Consider the following 22,253-nt stretch of genomic DNA (forward strand, 5'->3'; position numbering starts at 1 on the left):
GTACATACAGTACCTTCAGAAAGTATTCACACCACTTGACTTATTCCATATTTTGTTGTTACAAAATTCAAAATGTATTAAATAAAAAATTTCTCATCCATCGACACACTCTACTCAGCAAACTGGATGCAGTTTATCACAGTGCCATCCGTTTTGTCACTAAAGCACCTTATACCACCCACCACTGCGACTTGTATCTCTAGTCGGCTGGCCCTCGCTACATATTCGTCGCCAGACCCACTGGCTCCAGGTCATCTACAAGTCCATGCTAGGTAAAGCTCCGCCTTATCTCAGTTCACTGGTCACGATGGCAACACCCATCCGTAGCACGCACTCCAGCAGGTGTATCTCACTGATCATCCCTAAAGCCAACACCTCATCTAAAGCCAACACCTCATTTGGCCGCCTTTCGTTCCAGTACTCTGCTGCCTGTGACTGGAACGAATTGCAAAAATCCCTGAAGTTGGAGACTTTTATCTCCCTCACCAACTTCAAACATGTGCTATCTGAGCAGCTAACCGATCGCTGCAGCTGTACATAGTCTATTGGTAAATAGCCCACCCTTTTTCACCTACCTCATCCCCACACTGTTTTTATTTATTTACTTTTCTGCTCTTTTGCACACCAGTATCTCTACCTGTACATGACCATCTGATCATTTATCACTCCATTGCTAATCTGCAAAATTGTAATTATTCGCCTACCTCCTCATGCCTTTTGCACACAATGTATATAGACTCCCCTTTTTTTGTACTGTGTTATTGACTTGTTAATTGTTTACTCCATGTGTAACTCTGTGTTGTCTGTTCACACTGCTAAGCTTTATCTTGGCCAGGTCGCAGTTGCAAATGAGAACTTGTTCTCAACTAGCCTACCTGGTTAAATAAAGGTGAAATAAAAAATAAATAAATAAATAAATAAAAATACCCCATATTGACAAAGTGAAAACATGTTTTTAGACATTTTAGCAAATGTATTGAAAATGATATACAAAAACATCTAATTTACATAATTATTCACAACCATGAGTCAATACATGTTAGAATCCCCTTTGGCAGCGTTTACAGCTGTGAGACCTTCTGGGTAAGTCTTTGAGTTTTGCACACCTGCATTGTACAAAATTTGGCCATTATACTTTTCAAAATGCTTCAAGCGCTGTCAAATTGGTTGTTGATCATTGCTAGCCAACCATTTTCAGGTATTGCCATAGATGTTCAAGACGATTTAAATCAAAACTGTAACTAGGCCACTCAGGAACATTCAATATTGTGATGTTAAGCAAAGTTACTGTCCTGCTGAAAGGTGTATTTGTCTCCCAGTGTCTGTTAGAAATCAGACTGACCCAGGTCTAGGATTTGGCCTGTGCTTAGCTCTATTCCGTTTCTCTTTCTATATAAAAAAATACTCCATTGCCGATGACAAGCATACCCATAACATGATGCAGACACCAACTTGCTTGAAAATATGAAGAGGTACTCAGTGATGTGTCGGATTTGCAGCAAATATAATGGACATAAAGTACAGTTCTTCGTCACATTTTTTTGCAGTTTTACTTTAGTGCCTTATTGCAAACAGGATGCATGTTTTTCAATATTTTCAGGCTTCTTTTCACTCTGGCATTTAGGTTAGTATTTTGGAGGTAACTGTTTTAAAGTCACCATTGGCCTCTGAACGGTTTCCTTCCACTCCGACGTCTTGAGTTAGGAAGGACGCCTGTATCTTTGGAGTGACTGGGTGTATTACTACACCACCCAAAGTGTAATTAAAAACTTCAATAGGTCCCCTTCTTTGCGAGCCATTGGAAACCCTTCCTGATCTTTGTGGTTGAATCTGTGTTTGAAATTCACTGCTCAGCTGAGTCATTCAAAAATCACGTTAAACACTATTATTGTACACTATTATTGAGTCCATGCAATTTATTATGTGACTTCTTAAGCACATTTTTACATACATGCATACATAATACATACATGCATGCATACATAATATATACATGCATGCATACATAATATATACATGCATGCATACATGTAACTGCCAAACCAACATATTTGCATGGAATGTATCAGCATCAAAACTGAACAGGTTGTGCAATTGAAAGCCAGCCAGCCCAGAAGGGTTGAGTTATTGTCACGGGGATTTGGCAGGGAGAAGAAATGTATGTTTTGATAATGGAATCAGACCTGGTCGCGCGGGGTTATTGGAAAAAGGGGAGTTTGGATGTGGCCCCCTATCTAGTTTCTCCTCCTGATCCTCCCACCACTCTGCATTCAGCCAGGCAGGTGATATTTTCATATGAAATCTATCATACAGGGATATTCTTTTCTTCACGCCTCGGGCATGAAAGATGCAGTGCCTCCATCGTCAAAGTGCCATTTAAAAGAGCGAAGGGGAGAGCGAGGCGCGCCGGAGCACGGATAGTGAGAAATGAAAACAGAAAACAGTAGCGACTAATCTCATTTCCCCAATGAATTTATTGGCTCTTTTGCCTCATTCCCTTCTTTGGGGAAGGAGAACAAAAGCATTCTGATATTTTTTGTTGCTACTGTGTCAGTTGAAGATGTGAGAAAATGGTTCATTCTTTAGTTACCTGGCTGTGATGGATCAAGCCTTTACTTTGCTTTGGGGGACTCATCTCTGTTTAGTGATTTAAACCATCATACTTGTTATTGTGAAAAGACCAGTACAGTTACATCCTTGAATACTCCACAAACTAGTTCATGGATCTATATGACCAACGTTTTGGTACAAATGCTTTTAGCCAATCTGGGTCTATTGCAATATGTAACTATTAGTGGTGGGCACCAATATCATTGGATATCGATATGAGGAAGACATTTGGCGATATCGTTTCATCCTTCTTATTAGCCAACACTATTATGTAAAAAAAGTAATCTCCTTCTCATCTCTCCTCCTCAGACTACCCCCATGGCATCACCATCATCTCACCCTTCGGCTCAGACAAGAAGCAGGTGCTCAACTTCTGTGCTCAGAGCGCCGAGGAGCTGCTCAAGTTTCTAGAAGATCTGAAGGAGTCCATTGCTGAGGTGTCAGAGATGGAACAGATACGCATTGAATGTGAGTACTGTGGATGAGGTGTGTGTGTGTGTGTGTGTGTGTGTGTGTGTGTGTGTGTGTGTGTGTGTGTGTGTGTGTGTGTGTGTGTGTGTGTGTGTGTGTGTGTGTGTGTGTGTGTGTGTGTGTGTGTGTGTGTGTGTGTGTGTGTGTGTGTGTGTGTGTGTGTGTGTGTGTGCTCCGTTGCTCCAAACTCAGGTGAAGAGGGAAAGGGGAAAAAGAAACAGCTCATGCAAAATAATGTATGAATCATCCATCCCTCCATCCGCACAGAGATTCTCTTTCACTTCTCAAAGAGGAGAAAATGGAATCAGGGTACCGCAGGATTATTTACGGAAGTGCTAACAATGTGGAGAGGAAGATGTCAACAGTCCATCTGTCTGTCTACGTGTGCATGTGTCTGTGTCTACATGCATGTGTCTGTGTCTACATGCATGTGTCTGTGTCTACATGCATGTGGCTGTGTCTACATGCATGTGTCTGTGTGTACATGCATGTGTCTGTGTGTACATGCATGTGTCTGTGTCTACATGCATGTGTCTGTGTGTACATGTCTTTGTATACGTTGATGTCATTACATAACCAAACTGTGTTCATGCATGTGTCTGTGTCTACATGCATTGTCCTAGTACCCATGCAAATGACATTACATGCATGTGTCTCTAACATGCATGTGTCTGTGTCTACATGCATGATACAATTATTCATGCATGTGTCTGTGTCTACATGCATGTGTCTGTGTCTACATGCATGTGTCTGTGTGTACATGCATGTGTCTGTGTGTACATGCATGTGTCTGTGTCTACATGCATGTGTCTGTGTCTACATGCATGTGTCTGTGTCTACATGCATGTGTCTGTGTCTACATGCATGTGTCTGTGTCTACATGCATGTGTCTGTGTGTACATGCATGTGTTTGCCATGCATGTGTGTGTCTACATGCATGTGTCTGTGTCTACATGCATGTGTCTGTGTGTACATGCATGTGTCTGTGTGTACATGCATGTGTCTGTGTCTACATGCATGTGTCTGTGTGTACATGCATGTGTCTGTGTGTACATGTTTTTATTTGATGTCATTATAACCAAACTGTGTTCATGCTCATATCCTCCTAGTACCCATGCAAATGACATTATTGTATCTCTAACAAAACGACTACACCAAAGATACAATTATTCATGCCAATACTGAGATCATACACTCTGTTCTGATGCGTTTTGAAAAACAAGAGTCAGGGAATGGTTGTGTTTCTATTCTGCCTGGGGGACTCGGGCCATGTGTATGTGCGTGTGTGTCTGTGTTTGCCTGAGTGTGTGTGCATGTCTGCCTGAGTGTGTGTGTATGTCTGTTCCATGTCTGCCTGAGTGTGTGTGTTTAATCCTGAGTTTTGCATGTCTTTAGTTTTGCATGTGTACATGATTGTGTTTAATTGTTTATTATTTGGTTATGGATCTCCATTATCCTTAGCAGAAGAGCTACTCTTCCTGGGTTCCACAAAAACACTATAAACATGCCACTGATTCACTGATAGACAAGGACAGTCACACACATTTAAAATAATCATATACAAGCAACACAACTAAAAGTGTAATCTGTGTGTGTGTGTCCCCTCACAGTCCCCTCTGTTCCATGAGATGTTGTTTAATCCACATTTTAAATGTTATTTTGCTGTTTGCTGAGTAAATGGATATGGAAGATAGTTCCATGTGATCATGGCTCTGTATAATCATGGCTCTGTATAATCATGGCTCTGTATAATCATGGCTCTGTATAATCATGGCTCTGTGTAATCATGGCTTTGTATAATCATGGCTCTGTGTAATCATGGCTCTGTATAATCATGGCTCTGTATAATCATGGCTCTGTGTAATCATGGCTTTGTATAATCATGGCTCTGTATAATCATGGCTCTGTGTAATCATGGCTCTGTGTAATCATGGCTCTGTATAATCATGGCTCTGTATAATCATGGCTCTGTATAATCATGGCTCTGTATAATCATGGCTCTGTATAATCATGGCTCTGTATAATCATGGCTCTGCATTTTGCGTTCCAACTACACAATTCTCTGTCCCTGTACGCAGGTACGAGATCCCAGTTAAAAGTACGCAGAAATGAATAGGGCCTTATTTTTATTTTGTATTTGTTTTACATTTTAATAAAAAAGTAAATCTAACATCCCGATTCTCGAGCTGCAACACACAGACATGTATGGAGTTTGTGTCAACGGACATGGAGATGAATACATCATTATTCGACGTAGCTACCCGGTGTCTGCCCCTCCTCCTGTTTGTTTGGATGCTGAGTTTGCCAACTGTCAGCTGTACGTGAACACATTGACAAATCTATTTTCGACTCTGTGAGCTGCGGAAAGGTAAACACTAATTGTTTCAAGCTAAGAAGATGGACATTCAGTGGTCTCTAAAGTGCCAGCAGTTCACTCGCATTTGCTAGTGAAATAAATGAAATGCAAATACGAAAAATAACTGGTCTCATTTGTGCGAGTGTGATATTTCATTATGCGTCCCATTAGTTGTTTTTTTCCACGTAACATTACGATAATCACGCAACCTGATAGACTGGAACTATGATCCACGTCACAAAAAGCATTACAAAAGTATAATCAAATATAAATATAACCATCTTGGCATTAAATGGAGTTGGGATTTTTAGAAGACTGCGCGATGAAGAATGAATGAGTGTTCAGTATCAGCTATAGAGGCCATGAAGTAAGCATAGGTCCCAAACAAAATAGCAGCTCATTTAGTAAATCAATCCATTGTTGTTGAGGAGACTGAAAGAAACACACAGAGCAGTCTTAGTAAATCATTGTTGTTGCATAGTGTCAGACGATGAGAGTGAGGAGACTGAAAGAAACACACAGAGCAGCTCATTTAGTAAATCATTGTTGTTGCATCCAGTCAGTAAAGCTATGTCAGACGATGAGAGTGAGGAGACTGAAAGAAACAGACAGAGCAGCTCATTTAGTAAATCATTGTTGTTGCATCCAGTCAGTAAAGCTATGTCAGACGATGAGAGTGAGGAGACTGAAAGAAACAGACAGAGCAGCTCATTTAGTAAATCATTGTTGTTGCATCCAGTCAGTAAAGCTACGTCGGACGATGAGAGTGAGGAGACTGAAAGAAACACACAGAGCAGCTCATTTAGTAAATCATTGTTGTTGCATCCAGTCAGTAAAGCTATGTCAGACGAGGAGAGTGAGGAGACTGAAAGAAACACACAGAGCAGCTCATTTAGTAAATCATTGTTGTTGCATCCAGTCAGTAAAGCTGTTTTGAAAGAAACACACAGAGCAGCTTTTTTAAATCGGGGATAAGACGTTTGTACATTTTGTATCTAAACAAATAATGTGTTATTATTTGTTTAATAACATTTTAAAAAGTCCAAAAATAAAGGCCCTTTGTGTGTTCTTTCGATCTCCATTTTGTTAGTGATGTTTACCATGTGTGTACATGGGATGCTGTCAGGGAAGAAAGTACTCCAACCTTGTATGGACTTGATTTGATACAATTCTATAATTGCGATCAGACTCACAAACAGAGCGTGCACAAGCGTGGGGGGACCCCATTTCGGCATGTGCTATGCGCGCCAGTTGAATCTCCAATTTGCCGAGCGCGTCTGGTGCTCTAAATAGTTGGACAGGGTTGGCATGTTTGTGTTTGTCTCCCAGTCTGATTCCTGACAGAGACCCTGGCCACTGACCTTCTGTTAGTGTTCTCTGGTACAGAGCAGCCAAACACTCTGGACAAAACCAGAACAAGGGAGAGGGCAGCTCTCCTGAAAGCAGCCAGGGAGAAGAGATGTGGAGGAGAGTGGTGTTTGGGTTTGTGTGTGTGCTAGTGCTTGTGTGTGTGTTTTGCGAGTTTGTCTGTTTGCTTTCGGGAAGTCACACATGCATACACACTAGCACAGGATGCATGCACATGCGTGCACACACATACATACTCACAGGCACCTGATTATAATAATTAACAGATTGCATTTTGCACCTCTGTCTCCACAAGATTCGTGTTTTTGGTTTGAAAGTTTTGCTTCACAGCGGCCACTGTTTTGGTTCAGTGCGGAAAGAAACTAGTTGCACCACTGGTGTATAAAATGAAAAGGCAAAAAGCTATGATCCCTTATTGATCTCACCTGTTAAAAATCCTTCAATCAGTGTAGATGAAGGGGAGGAGACAGGTTAAAGTTGAAGGGGAGGAGACAGGTTAAAGTTGAAGGGGAGGAGACAGGTTAAAGATGGAGGGGAGGAGACAGGTTAAAGATGGAGGGGAGGAGACAGGTTAAAGATGGAGGGGAGGAGACAGGTTAAAGTTGAAGGGGAGGACACAGGTTAAAGATGAAGGGGAGGAGACAGGTTAAAGTTGAAGGGGAGGAGACAGGTTAAAGTTGAAGGGGAGGAGACAGGTTAAAGATGGAGGGGAGGAGACAGGTTAAAGATTGAGGGGAGGAGACAGGTTAAAGTTGAAGGGGAGGAGACAGGTTAAAGATGAAGGGGAGGAGACAGGTTAAAGATGAAGGGGAAGAGACAGGTTAAAGATGAAGGGGAGGAGACAGGTTAAAGTTGAATTGGAGGAGACAGGTTAAAGATGGAGGGGAGGAGACAGGTTAAAGTTGAAGGGGAGGAGACAGGTTAAAGATGAAAGGGAGGAGACAGGTTAAAGATGAAGGGGAGGAGACAGGTTAAAGTTGAAGGGGAGGAGACAGGTTAAAGATGAAGGGGAGGAGACAGGTTAAAGATGAAGGGGATGAGACAGGTTAAAGATGAAGGGGAGGAGACAGGTTAAAGATGAAGGGGAGGAGACAGGTTAAAGTTGAAGGGGAGGAGACAGGTTAAAGATGAAGGGGAGGAGACAGGTTAAAGATGAAGGGGAGGAGACAGGTTAAAGATGGAGGGGAGGAGACAGGTTAAAGATGGAGGGGAGGAGACAGGTTAAAGATGGAGACAGGTTAAAGATGGAGGGGAGGAGACAGGTTAAAGATGGAGGGGAGGAGACAGGTTAAAGATGAAGGGGAGGAGACAGGTTGAAGATGAAGGGGAGGAGACAGGTTGAAGTGGAAGGGGAGGAGACAGGTTAAAGATGAAGGGGAGGAGACAGGTTAAAGATGGAGGGGAGGAGACAGGTTAAAGATGAAGGGGAGGAGACAGGTTAAAGTTGAAGGGGAGGAGACAGGTTAAAGATGGAGGGGAGGAGACAGGTTAAAGATGAAGGGGAGGAGACAGGTTGAAGGGGAGGGGAACAGGTTGAAGATGGAGAGGAGGAGACAGGTTAAAGTTGAAGGGGAGGAGACAGGTTAAAGATGAAGGGGAGGAGACAGGTTAAAGATAACAGGTTAGAGATGAAGGGGAGGAGACAGGTTAAAGATGAAGGGGAGGAGACAGGTTAAAGATGAAGGGGAGGAGACAGGTTAAAGATAAAGTTAAAGTTGAAGGGGAGGAGACAGGTTAAAGATTGAAGTTGAAGGGGAGGAGACAGGTTAAAGATGAAGGGGAGGAGACAGGTTAAAGATGAAGGGGAGGAGACAGGTTAAAGATGGAGGGGAGGAGACAGGTTAAAGATGGAGGGGAGGAGACAGGTTAAAGAAGGACTTTTAAGCTTTGAGGCAACTGAGACATGAATTGTGTATTTGTGCCCTTGAACGGGGTATGGCAGTAGGTACCAGGCACACCGGTGTGTGTCATGAACTGCAACCACAGGAGGTTGGTGGCACCTTAATATGGGAGAACAGGCTCATGGTAATGACTGGAGTGGAATGATATCAAATACATCAAACACATGGTTTCCATGGTTCCCCGGTGTTTGATGCCATTCCATTCGCCCGTTACAGTCTCTGTTATGAGCCGTCCTCTCCTCAGCAGCCTCCACTGTCTGCAACGCTGCTGGCTTCTTCACGCTCAACAGTTTCCCGTGTGTATCAAGGACTGTCCAGCACCCAAAGGACATCCAGCCAACTTGACACAACTGTAGGAAGCATTGGAGTCAACATGGGCCAGCATCCCTGTGGAACACTTTCCACACCTTGTAGAGTCCATGCCCTGATGAATTGAGGCTGTTCTGAGGGCAACATGTTTGGTACACTCAGTGTATGTAGCCAACTTACTATGGTTGTTGTACACAAGTTTAATGATAATAATGATAAGTTAATAATATGTTTGTAATATTATTATTATGAGAACATGATCAATGACCAAATTTAAATGCAAAACTCCAGTTTCAGACTTGTCCATTAATTATTTGAGGTGGGATTTTAAGGGGGGGAGATTAGTAATCTAGTTATTAAAACACCTTTTCAATATCATTTATTGTGGCAAAACCTAAGAAAGATCGTTGTGTTCTGTTCATAAAAATGGGTTTCTCCTGTTAAGAAACCGTTTTAAAAGCTTTTGCACCCCCATTTTCAGACAAAGTCAAGTGCCAATGCATGAACACATACACACACACAATCACTGGCACACACACACACGGTCGACCTCTTCCCCTCCTCTACGAAGGCGCCCCATTGTTAGCACTCGTGTAAATAAGCCTGCGGCGGCCTATTCCGGTTTTGTATTGTTTATTTCTCCTCTTTGAGAAATGAAAGTGAATTCCTGTGTGGATGGAGGGATGGATGATTCATACATTATTTTGGATGAGCTATTTTTTTTTTTTCATCCCTTTTTTTCCCTCCGTTGGACTGGAGATACGCTGGGGGATGTTGCTGTGACTCAAAAGGTCACCTAAGTTTGGAGCAAGGAAGCACACACATTCACAGACACACACACATTCACAGACACACACACATTCACAGACACACACACATTCACAGACTCACTCACAAACACACATGAAAAAACAGACACACACAACACTCCTGACTATTTCTCATGAGGAAAGAGACTTGGAAAAGGACTATTCTGCACAGTCATCCTACTGGAGTACAGCTGCAGCAGGATTATAGACCCAAGCAGTCAGTGGGGACACAGCAACATTTAGCTGTCGCCAATGGAAATGACAGGCAATCATCATCAACCGCACAGCGGAATTGGAGCGATAGAGAGTAGGTCTACGCCTATTCCCTAAGCACTACTTTAGACAAGGCCCCGTAGGGAATAAGGTGCCATTTGGGACACCGTGTAGAGTTGAGTGACTCTCGGGAGGAGGCAGAGGACTCGCTCCCACTTGTTTTTCTGTTTTGTCTGTCACTGTCTCCGTCTCTACTGCTACTGCTGACTCTCATTATGTCTGTCTGTCTGTCTCTGTCTGTCTGTTACTCTGTCTCTGCTGCTGTTACTCTCTGTCTCTCTTTATGTCTGTCTGTCTGTCTGTTTGTGTCTGTCTGTCTGTCTGTCTGTCTGTCTGTCTGTCTGTCACTCTCTGTCTCTGCTGCTGTTACTCTCTGTCTCTCTTTATGTCTGTCTGTCTGTCTGTTTGTGTCTGTCTGTCAGTCTGTCTGTCACTCTCTGTCTTTGCTGCTGTTACTCTCTGTCTCTCTTTATGTCTGTCTGTCTGTCTTTGTCTGTCTGTGTCTATCTGTTACTCTCTGTCTCTGCTGCTGTCACTGTCTCTCTTTATGTCTGTCTGTCTGTCACTGTCTCTATCGCTGCTGCTGTCACTCTGTCTGGCTCTCTCTATGTCTGTCTGTCTCCCTTGCAGATGCTGTTCCCTTTGTCTGTGCCCCTGTCACTCATTCTGTCTCTCTCTTTATCTTCCTCTCACTCTCTCTCTATCTCTTCTGCAGTTGTTGTCTATGTTCCTCTCTCATTGTCCGTCACTGTTGGTGCTTCTGTCTCTGTCCGTCTCATCCTCTTTTGTCCCCCTCCATCCCTCTTACTCTCTCCTCTCTCTTCCTTTCCTTCCGTCCAACCCATCCCTCCCCTACACACTCTCTGTTCATTACACTCTCTGTCCGTCTCTCTCTCTGTCCGTCTCTCTCTCTTTCCGTCTCTCTCCCTCTGTCTCTCCCTCTCTCCGTCTGTCTGTCTGTCTGTCTGTCTCTCACTCTCTCTCTCTCTCACTCTCCCGCTGTGTCTGTCTCTCTCTCCCTCTCTCCTTCTGTCTGTCTGTCTGTCTGTCTGTCTGTCTGTCTCTCTCACTCTCTCTCTCACTCTCTCTCTCACTCTCCCGCTGTGCCTGTCTCTCTCTCCCTCTCTCTCTGATGACTGTCTTCTGTCCTGTGTAGGGGAGCTGGAGAAACAACAGGGCTCGAAGGGAGTATCAGCTAAGAACAATGGCACCCTGGAGCTACGCAGCAAACAGGGCTCCCCGTCAGGTGTGTATCTGTGTACACATGTGTTTGTGCACCTTACCTAAACTAACATGCAATACTGTGATACTACTCTCCAGACACACATGCTCTCACACACACACACACACACACACACACACACACACACACACACACACACGCACACACACACACACACACACACATTTGTTTTACTATCCTTGTGGGGACCAAACAATTGTTTCTCATTCAAAATCCTATTTACCGTAAACCTAACCCTTAACCTAACCTAACCTTAACCACAAACCCCTAAACCTAACCCATAAATCTAAAATATTATTTTTCCTTGTGGGGATTGGTGAAATGTCCCCAAGTGTCCGAAATGTCCTTGTTTAACTATCCTTGTAAGGACATCTGGTCCCCACAAGGACAATGAAACCAAAAACACACACACGCCACTGATTTTGGCCTCATGTTTCCGTCAGCTCTTATGTTGGTGTCATTTTGATTGACAGGCAAGCAGGACCTGGATGAGAACAGTGGACACAATGCAGTGGAGGTAAGTGCTCACTGATAGACCAAGTCTTAATGCAGGTAAGTGTTTATTTGTATCTATTGTCACTGGAGGAGAGGCCTAGGCACCATAGAAGTTAGCCTGACCTAGCATAACGCTAGTGCTTCTGTATGTAAGTGAATGGGTGAGTGTGACTCTATTGAACTAACTATTGACCCTATTGAACTAACTATTGACCCTATAGAACTCCGATCAGACAATAAATCTGGCCCCCATATAGCGTGACATATCCATATACAATACCAGTCAAAAGTTTGGACACACCTACTCATTCAAGGGTTTTTCTTTATTTGTACTATTTTCTACATTGTAGAATGATAGTGAAGACATGAAAACTATGAAATAACACAAATGGAATCATGTAGTAACCAAAAAGGTGTTAAACAAATGAAAACATATTTTAGATTTCAGATTCTTAAAAGTAGCCACCCTTTGCCTTGATGACAGCTTTGCACACTCTTGGCATTCTCTCAACCAGCTTCACCTGGAATGCTTTTCCAACATTCTTCCAAGTTCCCACATATGATGAGCACTTATTGACTGCACTTCCTTCACTCTGTGGTCCAACTCATCCCAAACCATCTCAATTGGGTTGAGGTCAGGTGATTGTGGAGGCCAGGTCATCTGATGCAGCACTCCATCACTGTCCTTCTTGGTCAAATAGCCCTTACACAGCCTGGAGGTGTGTTTTGGGTCATTGTCTTGTTGAATATCAAATGATCGTCCCACTAAGCGCAAACCAGATGGGATGGCGTATTGCTGCAGAATACTGTGGTAGCCATGCTGGTTAAGTGTGCCTTGAATTCAAAATAAATCACAGACAGTGTCACCAGCAAAGCACCATCACACCTCCTCCTCCATGCTTCATGGTGGGAACCACACATGCGGAGATCATACGTTCACCGACTCTGCGTCTCACAAAGACATGGCGGTTGGAACAAAAAATCTCAAATTTGGACTCATCAGACCAAAGGACAGATTTCCACCGGTCTAATGTCCATTGCTTGTGTTTCTTGGCCCAAGCAAGTCTCTTATTCTTATTGGTGTCCTTTAGTAGTGGTTTCTTTGCATCAATTCGACCATGAAGGACTGATTCACGCAGTCTCCTCTGAATAGTTGATGTGTCTGTTACTTGAACTTTATGAAGAATTTATTTGGGCTGCAATTTCTGAGGCTCAAAACTCGAATGAACTTATCCTCTGCAGCAGAGGTAACTCTGGGTCTTCCTTTCCTGTGGCGGTCCTCATGAAAGCCAGTTTCATCATAGTGCTTGATGGTTTTTGCGACTGCACTTGAAGAAACTTTAAAAGTTCATCATGTCTTAAAGTAATAACACCTGTTATTTGATATGCATTCCAGGTGACTACCTCATGAAGCAGGTTGTGAGAATGAAAAGAGTGTGCAAAACTGTCAAAGCAAAGGGTGGCTAGTAAGAATCTCAAATATAAAATATATTTAAAATGTTCTAACAATTTTGGTTACTATATCATTCCATATGTGTTATTTCATAGTTTTGATGTATTCACTATTGTTCTACAATGTAGAAAATAGTAAAAAATAATAATAATAATAATTTAAAAAAAACTTGAATGAGTAGGTGTGTCCAAACTTTTGACTGGTACTGTAAATGTCCTTAGTAATTGTTCTAGGTAGGTAGGTAATAGTAGTAGGTAGAAACATAGGAAGTGGTTACTGCATTATATACAGTTGAAGTCGGAAGTTTACATACACCTTAGCCAAATGCATTTAAACTAAATTTTTCACAATCCCTGACATTTAATCCGAGTAAAAATCCCTGTTTTAGGTCAATTAGGATCACCACTTTATGTTAAGAATGTGAAATGTCAGAATAATAGTAGAGAGAATTATTTATTTCAGCTTTGATTTCTTTCATCACATTCCCAGTGGGTCAGAAGTTTACATACACTCAATTAATATTTGGTAGCATTGCCTTTAAATTGTTTAACTTGGGTCAAACGTTTCGGGTAGCCTTCCACAAGCTTCCCACAATAAATTGGGTGAATTTTGGCCCATTCCTCCTGACAGAGCTGGTGTAATGGAGTCAGGTTTGTAGGCCTGCTTGTTTGCCCACGCTTATTCAATCCTGCCCACAAATTGTCTATAGGATTGAGGTCAGGGCTTTGTGTTAGCCACTCCAATACCTTGACTTTGTTGTCCTTAAGCCATTTTGCCACAACTTTGGAAGTTTGCCACAACTTTGGAAGTATACTTGGGTTCATTGTCCATTTGGAAAACCCTTTTACGACCAAGTTCGAACTTCCTGACGTCTTGAGATGTTGCTTCAATATATCCACATAATTGTCCTTCCTCATGATGTCATCTATTTTGTGAACTGCACCAGTCCCTCCTGCAGCAAAGCATCCCCACAACATGATGCTGCCACCACCATGCTTCACGGTTGGGATGGTGTTCTTCGGCTTGCAAGCCTCCCCTTTTTAGTCCAAACATAACGATGGTCATTATGGCCAAACAGTTCTGTTTTTGTTTCATTAGACCAGAGGACATTTCTCCAAAAAGTACAATCTTTGTCCCCATGTGCAGTTGCAAACCGTAGTCTGGCTTTTTTTATGGCGGTTTTGGAGTAGTGGTTTCTTACTTGCTGAGCAGCCAGGTTATTTTTTAATTTTATTTCACCTTTATTTAACCAGGTAGGCTAGTTGAGAACAAGTTCTCATTTGCAACTGCGACCAGGCCAAGATAAAGCGTAGCAATTCGACACATACAACAACACAGAGTTACACATGGAATAAACAAAACATACAGTCAATAATACGGTAGAACAAAATAAAGCAAAAAGTCTATGTACAGTGAGTGCAAATGGGATAAGTTAAGGAAATAAATAGGCCATGGTGGCGAAGTAATTACAATATAGCAATTAAACACTGGAATGGTAGAGGTGCAGAAGATGAATTTGCAAGTAGAGATACTGGGGTGCAAAGGACCCAAATAAATAAATAAATACCAGTATGGGGGTGAGGTAGGTAGATAGGCTGTTTACAGATTGGCTAAGTACAGGTCCAGTGATCTGTAAAATGTTCTGACAGCTGGTGCTTAAAGCTAGTGAGGGAGATGTGAGTCTCCAGCTTCAGAAATGTTTGCACTTCGTTCCAGTCATGGGCAGCAGAGAACTGGAAGGAAAGACGACCAAAGGAGGAATTGGCTTTGGGGGTGACCAGTGAGATATACCTGCTGGAGCGCGTGCTACGAGTGGGTGCTGCTATGGTGATGAGTGAGCTGAGATAAGGCGGGGCTTTACCTAGCAGAGACTTGTAGATAACCTGTAGCCAGTGGGTTTGGTGACAAGTATGAAGCAAGGGCCAACCAACGAGACCGTACAGGTCGCAATGGTGGGTAGTGTATGGGGCTTTGGTGACATAACGGATGGCACTGTGATAGACTGCATCCAGTTTGTTGAGTAGAGTGTTGGAGGCTATTTTATAGATGACATCACTGAAGTTGAGGATCGGTAGGATGGTCAGTTTTACGAGGGTATGTTTGGCAGCATGCGTAAAGGATGCTTTGTTGCGATATAGTAAGCCGATTTTAGATTTAATTTTGGATTGGAGATGCTTAATGTGAGTCTGGAAGGAGAGTTTACAGCCTAACCAGACACCCAGGTATTTGTAGTTGTCCACGTATTCTAAGTCAGAGCCGTCCAGAGTAGTGATGCTGGAAGGGCGAGCAGGTGCGGGCAGCGATCGATTGAACAGCATGCATTTAGTTTTACTTGCGTTTAAGAGCAGTTGGAGGCCACGGAAGGAGAGTTATGTCGAAATAGGACTCGTTTTACTGTCGCTATAGATACTTTTGGGTCCGTTTCCTCCAGCAAGGTCCTTTGCTGTTGTTCTGGGATTGAGTTGCACTTTTCGCACCAAAGTACGTTCATCTCTAGGAGACCGAACGTGTCTCTTTCCTGAGCGGTATGATGGCTGCGTGGTCCCATGGTGTTTATACTTGCATACTATTGTTTGTACAGATGAACGTGGTTTGAACTGCTCCCAAGGCTGTCTTGGCTGATTTCTTTTGATTTCCATGACATCATTTTCTGGAATTTTCCAAGCTGTTTAAAGGCACAGTCAATTTAGGGAATGTAAACTTCTGACCCACTGGAAGTGAAATAATCTGTCTGTAAACAATTGTAAAAATTACTTGTGTCATGGACAAAGTAGATGTGCTAACCGACTTGCCAAAACTGTAGTTTGTGAACAAGAAATTTGTGGAGTGGTTGAAAAACAAGTTTTAATGACCCCAACCTAAGTGTATGTAAACTTCCGACTTCAACTGTATAGCCTGGGCCAGAGGTTTGGAGGTGGCCCTTTGGGCTTTCAGGTGAGTGAGAGAATGAGTGAATAGAAATGGTAAATTACCATAATTCTAGAGGGTGTTTCAACTTTTATTCAGTTGACATAACCTACCACAATACTGCTGTGTGTGTATGTTTCTGTGAGAAATTCCATTCCACATAATCAGCAGAACTACAGCACCCAAAGGCTTTGCAATTACCACTCTGGAGGTGCTACATGACCTTTTGTATCCCTCCGCCAGAGGACTGGTGCACAGAGGCAAACACACCTGGTCAATGTGACATTCAGGGCCTGTTTAACAAGAGGCAGTGTGCTTGGGCTTCATTGAAACCAGGCTTTATTTGTTCTAACAGTCAACCGGCCTACTGCGGTATCAGTTAAATTGATCATCTTTGAGGTACATTATACATACAGTATCTGCTGGGTTAAAGGACTGGGTTAAAGGACTGGATTAAATGACTGGGTTAAAGGACTGGGTTAAAGGACTGGGTTAAAGGACTGGGTTAAAGGACTGGGTTAAAGGACTGGGTTAAAGGTCTGGGTTAAATGACTGGTTTAAATGACTGGGTTAAATGACTGGGTTAAATGCCTGGGTTAAAGGACTGGGTTAAAGGACTGGGTTAAATGCCTGGGTTAAAGGACTGGGTTAAATGACTGGGTTAAAGGACTGGTTTAAATGCCTGGGTTAAAGGACTGGGTTAAATGACTGGGTTAAATGACTGGGTTAAATGCCTGGGTTAAATGACTGGGTTAAATGACTGGGTTAAATGACTGGGTTAAAGGACTGGGTTAAATGCCTGGGTTAAATGACTGGGTTAAAGGACTGGGTTAAAGGACTGGGTTAAATGACTGGGTTAAATGACTGGGTTAAATGACTGGGTTAAATGACTGGGTTAAATGACTGGGTTAAATGACTGGGTTAAATGACTGGGTTAAATGACTGGGTTAAATGACTGGGTTAAAGGACTGGGTTAAAGGACTGGGTTAAAGGACTGGGTTAAAGGACTGGGTTAAATGACTGGGTTAAATGACTGGGTTGGGTTAAATGACTGGGTTAAAGGACTGGGTTAAAGGACTGGGTTAAATGACTGGGTTAAATGACTGGGTTAAAGGACTGGGTTAAATGACTGGGTTAAATGACTGGGTTAAATGACTGGGTTAAATGACTGGGTTAAATGCCTGGGTTAAATGACTGGGTTAAATGACTGGGTTAAAGGACTGGGTTAAATGACTGGGTTAAATGCCTGGGTTAAATGACTGGGTTAAATGCCTGGGTTAAATGCCTGGGTTAAATGACTGGGTTAAATGACTGGGTTAAATGACTGGGTTAAAGGACTTGGTTAAAGGACTGGGTTAAATGCCTGGGTTAAAGGACTGGGTTAAAGGACTGGGTTAAATGACTGGGTTAAAGGTCTGGGTTAAATGACTGGGTTAAAGGACTGGGTTAAATGCCTGGGTTAAATGACTGGGTTAAATGCCTGGGTTAAAGGCCGATTTGGAGTTGTATTATTAGTGATGGAGGTGTATTGTAGTTGTAGGTATGTCGTACCTCCCGAGGCCAAGGTGGATAGAGTAGGTGTCGGTCTTAGAGATCATGTCCTTTCGCTCTACCCTTACAGTCTCTTACCTCCTCCCCACGCTGAAACGTCAAACCCTGGGAGCGAGTACGTAAGCTGTCGAAATGCAGCGGTGCTGGGTATAAGGTCAGCTTGATAGCCTCTGTCTCCAGGAGACAACCAGACAGGGTGCCGCCAACACCGCCACATCCCCCTGTGAGCTCTCACTATGCGGGGTGCTCCATTTGCCCTTGACCACCCTGCCCTGCCATGGGTCTATTCTGTCTGGATAAAGTGTAGCATGTATGGAGGAAGGTTTTTCATTGATTAATTATGTGCCATTAATGATATCTGAAGTTACAGTCATTAATCACATAACAGGTCAATTCATGTTGTACCCATGATCTATATACAGCCTGTAAGACACAATCTGCAGTATGTCCAGCTTGCTCAAAAGGAAGCTGAATATGTGTGACAGAGGGAGAGATGGATAGAGAAGGTGAAAGAGAAAAGGCGGGAGGGAGGAGGGAGAGAAATCAAAGGCAGAGCGTGACTCATTGTTCGTTAAGGACGGATGATAAAAGATGAAACTAAATCTAGTTTATTACATTATGAATAGATGTACATCAAACGCCCCAATGGAAATGGCACCCATGTCATCCATCCAGCTTAAGGGCAATACGGAGCCGAACCCCACATGGAAAATCAATATGGACCTGCCAATTGTCATTCTTGTCACAGTTCCATTACCAAGCTTGCATAATATTCTAAAGCAGGGCTCCCCAACTGGTGGCCTGTGGGCCGAGGTTGGCACGTTGGTTTTATTTGGCCCCCCAAGTTTACTGAGCAAAACATTTTCATTGTTGGACATAAAAGACTAACATAACAACAGACACCAGGAAATCAACTCCAAGTTATTTTAATTTGGGAAATCTGTTCCCAAATATTCCCACCGGGGCCTAAAAATGTATTTTTGGTCCACCAGCCACTGTGTCAAGTAGATGAAACATCTGTCTCACTTTACTGACCTGTACTTGTGCCTCCAAAAATGAATCTATCAGCGCTTCACTCACAGTGTGCAAACCTGTTGCTGCGCAAGGTGGGATGTAGGATTCTTATTTCTTTGTGCGATTAGCAGCTATGAAACAAGGCAGCAGAAATACTTTGAAAACAACTACATCAGCATTTCTTTGCTACAAATCGCACATTATGTTCATACTTGACCTTTGAGTCTATTTTTATTCACAAATGCGAACATAATGCTCCACTGTAGAGCCCTGCAAATTGACCCCCCACCAACGTGGCTGGTGAAACAGACATTCATATCCGACTATACCTAAATCTACCTGCATTTGCCAGGGGGCTGGTGTTCATTTTATGCCCTAATTCCCAAGCATAATAGAGAGACATGATCGTACTGTATATAAATGTAAGCGAGGTTTGAAATGATTATGTTCTAATCAAATATTATATCTGTTTGGGCTTTTTGCAGTCAATTTGCAATCTACAAATTATTTGTAATTATCTTCCGACCACCTGACCATCCATTCAATAAATAATGGTCCCGCAGTTGAATCTAGTTGATGATCCCTGGTCTAAGGCCTAGCCTACCATGCCAAAGTTCCTTCCTAAGAGTCGCCCCTATCAAAAACTGGAGTTTACTTTTGGCCTTTGGAAAGTATTCAGACCCTTTGACTTTTTCCACATTTTGTTAGGTTACAACCTTATTCTAAAATTGATTAAATGTTTTTTTTTCCTCAATCTAAACACAATAGGCCATTATGAAAAAGCAAAAACCGGTTTTTAGAAATGTTTGCTAATCTAATTTTTTTAAATGCTAATTGCTAATCTATTTAAAAAAAAATGAAATATCACATTTACATAGTGAAATTATTCAGACCCTTTACTCAGCACTTTGTTGAAACACCTTTGGCAGCAATTACAGCCTCGACTCTTCTTGGGTATGACACTATAAGCTTGGCATACCTGTATTTGGGGAGTTTCTCCAATTGTTCTCTGCAGATCCTCTCAAGCTCTGTCAGGTTGGAAGGGGAGCGTCGCTGCACAGCTATCTTCAGGTCACTCCAGAGATGTTCGATCAGGTTTAAGTCTGGGCTCTGGCTGCACTCAAGGGCATTCAGAGACTTGTCCCGAAGCCACTCTTGCATTGTCTTGGCTGTCTGCTTTGGGTTGTTGTGCTGTTGGAAGGCGAACCTTTGCCACAGTCTGAGATCCTGAGAGCTCTGGAGAAGGTTTTCATCAAGGATCTCTCTGTACTTTGCTCTGTTCATCTTTGTCTCGATCCTGACTAGTCTCCCAGTCACTGCCGCTGAAAAACATCCCCACAGCATGATTCTGCCACCACCTTGCCTCACTATAGGGATCTTTGGCATTCAGGCCAAAGTGTTAAATCTTGGTTTCCTCAGACCAGAGAATCTTGTTTCTCATGGTCTGAGAGTCTTTAGGTGCCTTTTGGCAAACTCCAAGCGGGCTGTCATGTGCCTTTTACTGAGGAGTGGCTTCCGTCTGGCCACTCCACCATAAAGACCTGATTGGTGGAGTGTTGCAGAGATGGTTGTCCTTCTGGAAGGTTCTCCCGTTTTCACAAAGGAATTTGTGAGCTCTGTGAGAGTGACCATCAGGTTTTTGGTCACCTCCCTGACCAGAGGTGTGCTGCAGACATGGTTGTCCTTCTGGAATGTTCTCCCATTTCCACAAAGGAATTCTAAATCTCTGTCAGAGTGACCATCGTGTTTTTGTCATCTCCCTGACCAAGGCCTTTCTCCCCCGATTGCTCATTTTAGCAGGTCGGTCAGCTCTAGGAAGAGTCTTGGTGGTTCCAAACTTCTTCAATTAAAGAATAATGGAGGCCACTGTGTTCTTGGGGACCTTCAATTCTGCAGAAATGTTTTGGTACCCCTCCCCAGATCTGTGCCTCAACACAATCCTGTCTCGGAGCTCTACAGACAATTCCTTCGACCTCATGGCTTGGTTTTTGCTCAGACATTTACTGTCAACTGTGGGACCTTATATAGACATGTGTGCCTTTCCAAATCATGTCCTATCAATTGAATTTACCACAGATGTAGTCCAATCAAGTTGTAGAAACATCTCAAGGATGATCAATGGAAACAGGATGCACCTGAGCTCAATTTTCGAGTCTCACAGCAGAGGGTCTGAATACTTATGTAAATAAGGTATTTATGTTTTTAAGGTTTTATACATTTGCAAAAAATGAGCAAAAACCTGTTTTCGCTTTGTCATTATGGGGTATTATGTGTAGATTGCTGAGGAGTTTAAAAAAAAATGTAATCTCTTTTAGAATAAGGTTGTAATGTAACAAATGTGGAAAAGTCAAGGGGTCTGAATACTTTCCGAATGTACTGTAAGTGTTTAATCATTTCCATAACGAAAGGGAACATATTCCTCCATGACAAGCACTTCCTGGTGGAAATTACACATGCTGCATACATAATGAGGCTGATTTAGATCTCATTTACATACGAGCTTCACCGCAAATGTGTTCAGCGGCTGATTAGCAGACTCCACTGAGAATCCACCTACAAGTGCTCTGTAATGAAACGCAGCTCATTCTGGATGTTTAGACAACTAGACATTTCCCCACATATCTCTTCGTTCCAAGACCCATATGTTTGGGGAGATGAGGGGAACTGTGGAAGGTACCCAAGCTGCATGAGTACTGCTGTGGAGGAGTCATACAGTTGATTAGCCAAGTAGTGGCCTTTCACCCTGCAAGCAAAGCAGTGCTCGCTTTGAGACTGAATTGAATTATTGTGTTTATTGTGAATTAAGACGTCCATTTGTTGCGAAACATGCACAAACGTGTTATGTCATCGAAGCCTTGAACATACTTGCTCTTGTAGCTTTTAAGGACATTTTCAAAACATGGGAATAGGGCTAAATAGGAATCGAAGACAAAGTAATTCTCCCTGCAACACCAAACTATGTAGGATGTACACAACCCCCAGTGAGAATGCTTTAGTTTTTAACCGGAAAAGTTTCACAGGTAGGAAAAGAAAGAGTTTCTTAGGAAACTTCATGGGAGGTCATGTTTAAGTAGGATGTCAAAACCCTCCTTGATCTTTGAAGGTATGACCAGGCCTGCTGAACAGAGCAGGCTTGGTGAGTGACCAGGCCTGCTGAACAGAGCAGGCTTGGCTAGTGACCAGGCCTGAACTGAACAGAACAGAGCAGGCTTGGCGAGTGACCAGGCCTGCTGAACAGAGCAGGCTTGGCGAGTGACAAGGCCTGCTAAAATGTGTTGTAAAATGATGAGGCATGCATTCTGATGAGTGTTGCCTGTGGTGTCTGTGGATGTCTAGTCCCCCTGTTGGTTTCACCTTCGTCACCAGTTCTAATCCCCCCTTCTATGTTCAATGGCCGTCTAAAAGCACCCCTCCCTCTCTCCTTCACCCCCAGTGTTCAGTGACCCTTAGTGCTGCACAGTGGTTTGAGAGGGAGGCACGGGGGCCCTCTGAC

General features: G+C 42.9%; 1 protein-coding gene across 1 annotated transcript in view; it reads left to right on the plus strand.

The window, feature by feature from the left end:
* LOC135537106 (IQ motif and SEC7 domain-containing protein 3-like) overlaps positions 1–22,253 on the plus strand; it is a 114,556-nt gene that overhangs the window by 90,575 nt on the left and 1,728 nt on the right. Inside the window, 3 exon segments of the mRNA XM_064963302.1 lie at positions 2,920–3,078; positions 11,254–11,343; positions 11,814–11,857. Of these exon segments, the coding sequence (XP_064819374.1) occupies positions 2,920–3,078; positions 11,254–11,343; positions 11,814–11,857 (293 nt within the window).

The sequence above is a fragment of the Oncorhynchus masou genome, unplaced genomic scaffold, assembly GCF_036934945.1.
Source record: "Oncorhynchus masou masou isolate Uvic2021 unplaced genomic scaffold, UVic_Omas_1.1 unplaced_scaffold_711, whole genome shotgun sequence".
Lineage (NCBI taxonomy): Eukaryota > Metazoa > Chordata > Actinopteri > Salmoniformes > Salmonidae > Oncorhynchus > Oncorhynchus masou.